The sequence below is a fragment of the Schistosoma mansoni genome, chromosome W (assembly GCF_000237925.1).
Source record: "Schistosoma mansoni strain Puerto Rico chromosome W, complete genome".
In the NCBI taxonomy this organism is placed as follows: domain Eukaryota; kingdom Metazoa; phylum Platyhelminthes; class Trematoda; order Strigeidida; family Schistosomatidae; genus Schistosoma; species Schistosoma mansoni.
The window spans coordinates 16,211,864-16,217,863 of record NC_031502.1 but is presented as its reverse complement, the minus strand read 5'-3'; the positions used below and the strand labels follow the sequence as shown (position 1 = coordinate 16,217,863).

The 6,000-nt window shown below is 39.4% G+C and overlaps 1 protein-coding gene across 1 annotated transcript in view; it reads left to right on the top strand.

Moving 5' to 3' along the window:
• Positions 1 to 730: 730 nt before the first annotated feature.
• Smp_171870 (putative sugar transporter) overlaps positions 731 to 6,000 on the top strand; it is a gene marked incomplete at its 5' end in the record, with an annotated part of 38,648 nt that continues 33,378 nt past the window's right edge. The window contains 2 exons of the mRNA XM_018788754.1: positions 731 to 859; positions 900 to 1,190. Coding sequence (XP_018654265.1) covers positions 731 to 859; positions 900 to 1,190 — 420 coding nt within the window. The remainder of the gene's footprint in view (positions 860 to 899; positions 1,191 to 6,000) is intronic.

The window sequence follows — 6,000 nt, the reverse complement described above, 5'->3', positions numbered from 1 at the left end:
TCACGGGTTTACTCTTGTGATTTGTTGCATGAATTTTTATCACTTGATCTCTCACTCGATCCTTGTATTCGGTTTGTGATCTCAAACCAATCAGTTATACTGTGGTGTATACTATCTTCATTTCACTGATATCGGTTTCATTGCGATTTCGTCCAAACTTTGTGTCATCAATCACATGCTTCAGTCTTGTTGTTTTAATAGAACGGAAGATTTTATATACAAAATAATACCGTATAGTATATTATTACAAAGGGCCTTGAAGTTTGGAAGTGAAAGAAGTGAAGCAGAACTCATAAAACGTTTACAACTACTCATGAACAAGAATGAAATTCAGTGGTACTATATCACCATCCGCAACTTAGTAGAAAATCCTTTTGTTCACATCACAACGGCCTAAAATAAGCCACCATCGTTTAGAATCACTATTTAATTATCATAAAATGATTTCAGACTCAAAGGGTTGGGAGAGAGCAAATGCATCTCTGTTGGATTAAGGTACAGCATCTTCAGAAGCTGTGTTCATCAGTCAAGTATACAAACAGAAAAAGGTTTCTCCTAGAAAGATGTCATCCACAAACTGTGAATGTTGTCATATCCAGAGCAAAGGACCTTAAATTTGAAATTGAAGTTGTTTCCATAGACAATGTAGACCATGTTTTGGAAATTATTAGTACTGTACAGATCTCTGGATAATAACCGCAGTACCCAGACACAGAAGGTAATATATTTGATGAGTAAATACTTTGCTCAGTTAAGGAAATCAAATAAAACGCTTTTCATTACAGCGACCAACTTGTTATCATCTGATAGTCTGGGTGCTGATATAGCTGTTGGGTCTTCAAGACGTTTCGGAATATCAGTGAGTTTTGGAAAACTTCATACAGCATTTATTTCGCCAGCTGAAGCACTTACCGGATTATTACCAGTCGGTCGCAATGAACCAACCTGCCTGTCGACTTGCCTTACAAACGCGGGGACGACATATTCGTAGAGGTAAAGTAACAAGTAACTTTTACACATTTCAAGCATTGCTTGCTAATATGGTTGCTTCCTATGCTGTCCATCATGGTCCGGACGGATTAAAACAAATAGCTTCACGTATCTATAGAAATACTTTACGCTTAATATCAGCTATAGAAAATAGGGGTTATAAGATTGGCAATCAGACTTCAGTATTTGATGTGACCAAAGTATTGCTAGTTTCTAAACAAAATTGTCTTCAGTTTATTTGAAGAAAAGCATTCGAAAAAAGGGTAGATCTCTTAAATTATTGAAACGGTAGGGCAATTGGTTTATTATTAAATGAAGCTCTAACCAGCGAAGATTTTAATGACCTAATGTACACTTTTGGAGCAACTCGAGTGAAGTCTAAGGAACATTCAATTTCCTCTATCCGACAGATATCTTAATTTAATGCGTAAACATATTTATTTAACACATCCTGTATTCAATTTATTTCATTCAGTAACTGAATTATTACGATATATTAAAAATCTAGATAATTAAGATATCTGTCTAGCACCTCCTCAGATCTTTTGCTTTTGATGCATGAGCGTTATATTCGTTATTCAATACTCAGCATATAAGCTGTTTATTCTCAAACAATCCGTCGAGTAATATAAGTCGAAAACATCAAAAGAGGTAAGGCACAAAGGGACAAAGAATATACGACTAAGGCGAATAATGTGAGTGGGTTTCGCCTACCGAATGAACCATTTTCCTAGCCACTAATAGGACATTATGAGAAAGGTGGATGGAAACATTGAGCCAAATCTTTGTGAACACGTAATATAAACTCACACAATGACCACTCGCAATAACGACGAATTCCGAAAGGAATTCAGGTGACTTTTGCTTTTTTCCCTGTTTATTTCACTCTGTTTTAGTACTTCTTAAGTTATATTTTTTACACAGACTGGCCGTATATATTTCACATGAACTACTCCCCAAACCGTTGTTAGCATAAGACATGCTTATAGGCTTTATGTGACTAATACTACCACGAAAAAGTGGTTCTTCGACGAAGGATTCTCGATCAAATGTGACTAAGTACTTGAAGAGCTTTTCGTTGTCATTTTCGCATGCTTAGCAAAGTTATGTACTAAGTCAACGACTACTGCTACAGCGTGATTTATAATGCAATCATATAACTCATTTTCATTAACATCCCTCAAATTGTTTACTATATTTTTAACTTCTGACGTTTCCGAATGTGTTCTGAACTATGAAATGCCTTGAGCTTAGTTACGATTTGACAATCACGTATTATGATCGATTAAGAAATGAAACTAAGAACTAAATCAGTCGACAACCTAACTAATAACTATATACACAAATAGTGTTGTTTTTCCACTGTTATCTTTATACAAACACTGACTACAAGTTCATACCGTTATCATGGAGATGGGTTAGAAGTTATACTCGTCTGGGCCAAACCTATACTCTCTCTGATAATCACGTAGTGTGCATTCACTGTATCGACTTACAAACACTTAAATATTTGAAGACAATTTATAATACAGTACCTGTAAGGTTTTAATGGCATTGGGCCCTAACCACACAATCCTCAGAGCTGAGTATGAAACGGCTGAGAAAATAGATATTGAACATTATATTAGCTGTATAGATTTCACGGCGAGACTATAACTTATGGACGAACCAATCAAGTTTAAGATAGCGGGTCTTGGATTTTGGCGCGAAATTTGTTCGTGCCTTTGGCTGATTAACATTTCGGCATTATAGTTGTCACTTTGTGTTCATAACATTATATCTAATTCCTAATCCTAACCTTTAAAGTCAAAACTGAACTCTGATTCCTCATACTAATATATAACCCTCATTTAACTCTAATAAGTAGGATAAGTAGGATATCCTAAGGTCATTTTAGCGTTGCTGAAAGGTCGCCCATAAATTACAGCCTCACTGATTTCCCATACTTAATTTCAAACTCCGCAAGGCAACCAGAACATTGGGTTTACGACATGACTCACACGGCTACGCTCATATTAGGCCAATTACTGTCCGCTGTCCATTTGAAATTCTGCAACTTCCCAGTATTGTTATGTTGAAAAACCTTATTTTATACGAATAACAGTTCATATATTTGGTTTTTCTTGTGGTGTAAGTGGAACCTACCACGCATATGACTTTTATATTCGATTATTATTATCAGCAGAAATTACTTGTACTGTTCATACTCTAGGCAGCTAACGCGGCATTCCAGCGTGGCTAGTTAGGGCACTTTTGCATACTTATCCGTCCTTTTATTGTTATTTTTCCTCATGTCTGAGTAAGTTCAGGTCAATGAACATCGTGTGGATGTGAGTTTTGTGGATGAGAACACCGAGCCCCCACACAGACACTCGAACCACTGTCCTCTCGAACGTTAGACCACGCGGTTGACAAATAGACCACACCGGCTGTGGTGACCGGGATCGCAGTATTTACTTATGTTGTTCACGATACTCATTACTAGTAGAACTCGCACGCTTGTAAAGTGCAAACTGACTTATTTCCAAGGTGACTAGGGGATAAAGTTTCACTACAGCATACATGCCTTACAGCAAGTCATCAAATGGTTGATCTGTAAGTCTCTGATTATGTCGCTGACCATAAAAAAGTACTCGATTCTCAGGATCTTCGAAATTTCATTTCTCTCCTTAATCGTATATTCTATTTTTGCATAAGAATTATGTTTCCTATTATCTAATTGTAAATGTTGAAAAGCTTTGTGTGTTTGAATAAGTAACTTCGCACTCGATTGTGTGCCAACCACGAGTCTGTAGCTGTAAATAATTCCCCAAAATCAATAGCTCATTAAGTGTTCGACATTGGATGCTGACCATGTTGTTTAAGTGGACTTGTTTAACTGAAGGCTTTCGGTCATGCATCCGTACCAGATCACGTTTCAACTCGGCGTGGGACACAGCTCCTACGTTCATTAGCCAGCTTATAGTAAAGGTTCCTCGATATATTGGTAACGTATCAAATATATCTTTCCTACCTCTCCTCGTCTGACTTCTGGTTTCTATTCGACTGGGAACGAACGATTATAGAAGATACTACTGGTTGCTAGTTGCAAAACTAGAATATCCGTCGTATCCTCAGTGGTGAGACCGACGTGATCTGGTACACCAAGCCAATATACTGTGAGTCTGTTCCATTTTGGAATATTATTATTCATTGTTATTCTTTATTTGAATTTTATATATTGTGATATACTTTTTTTCGCGAGAATTTTTTTTCTCGGATATATTTTAATTAGACATTTTTCGTTATCTATATTACTATGACGGAACACTCACCTAAGGTTCTTAAGTTTAAGTCTATTCCCCCTATTTCGATTCAGTTAACGCCATTTTGGCCCGACAATATCGAGTCCTGGTTCTGCTACGCAGAAGCTGATTTTTGCATGCACGGAATCACGGACTCGCGCACACGATTCCTCGCGGTAGTTAAGGCGTTACCGCGCGAGTTTAACAGGTACGTAACACCTAGTATGTTTACTAGTGATGTTCCCGAACCTTACGAAACTCTCAAATGTTCGATTCTAAAACGTGGAGACCTAACCGACCGACAACGGTTAGACCAACTCTTCCATAACATCGACTTGCAACAGGGTTCTGCGACAGACATGTTGCTAAGAATGAGAGAGGTTATCGACCAACGAACCTTCGATGATGGCCTATTCAGACAACTTTCCCTGTCTAACCTTCCTCATCAGGTGCAGGCAGTGCTTGTTTCGTTTCAAAACAACACCATAGACGAGCTGGCTGCATCTGACGACCAAATCTTAGAAATCACTAAATCTTCTAAGGCCGAGGTTTTTTCAGTCAAAGAAAAACCCCAATCGACCTCGACTGACATGGCCGAACTATGTCACACGCTTACAAGATATCTTAGAGTTCGTAATGACCGTAGTCGGTCAAAATCCTCATGTAGGAGCGTTTCACGTAAGAGATCTGGCTCTCGACCACGAGAGACAGACAATCCCGACTGGTGCTGGTATCATAACCAGTACGGTAAGTCTTCCAGAAATTGCAGGAAACCCTGAAATTATCCTACCTCAAAATCGAGTGACACGAAAAACAGTTCGGGAAACTTCCCAGCCGGCACGCGTTAACGGCAACCGTAGCCGGCGAACACAGCCGCCTCTTATATGTCACAGATGTGACCACGAAAGTTCGCTACCTCGTCGACACTGGCGCAGAAGTTAGCGTTCTTCCAGCAAATCCCGACGACAGACTTCGCGAGTCTGTTTTAAGTTTACAGGCAGCGAACGGAAAGCCGGTCGCTACTTACAGTAAAAGGTACGTCTACCTTAACGTGGGTTTACGCAAACCCATACACTGGATTTTCGTGGTTGCAGATGTCTCCATGCCAATCATTGGTATAGACCTGTTACAACACCACAATCTACTCATCGACACACGCTCACGAAGGTTAATAGATGGAAACACTAAGTTATCTGTTTGCGTAACTCCTTGTTCTGGTTGCAGGTTATCCCCAGTCACGATTAAGCACACCATAGACCCCTCGTACCAATCAGTACTCGACAAATACCCCGGGATATACCAATCACAATCGAAATTGCCTGGTGTAACCATCAATGTTACACATCACATCTCGACTACAGGACCACCTGTATTTTCGAAAGCCCGTCGACTCGCCCCCGAAAAGCTTAGGTTAGCCAAAAACGAATTTGACCATATGATAGACTTAGGTATAATTAGACCATCGAATAGTCCATGGTCATCCCCATTACACATGGTCCCTAAAAAGGACAGCAACGATTGGCGGCCAACTGGTGATTATCGGCGTCTGAATGCCAAAACCATTCCCGATCGTTACCCGCTGCCTCAAATTAACGATTTGACAGCTACCTTGAAAGGTACAACTGTCTTTTCAAAAATCGACTTAGTTAAGGCCTATAACCAAATACCGATGGCACCTGACGACATTCCTAAAACCGCCATCATCACTCCTTTCGGTCTTTATGAA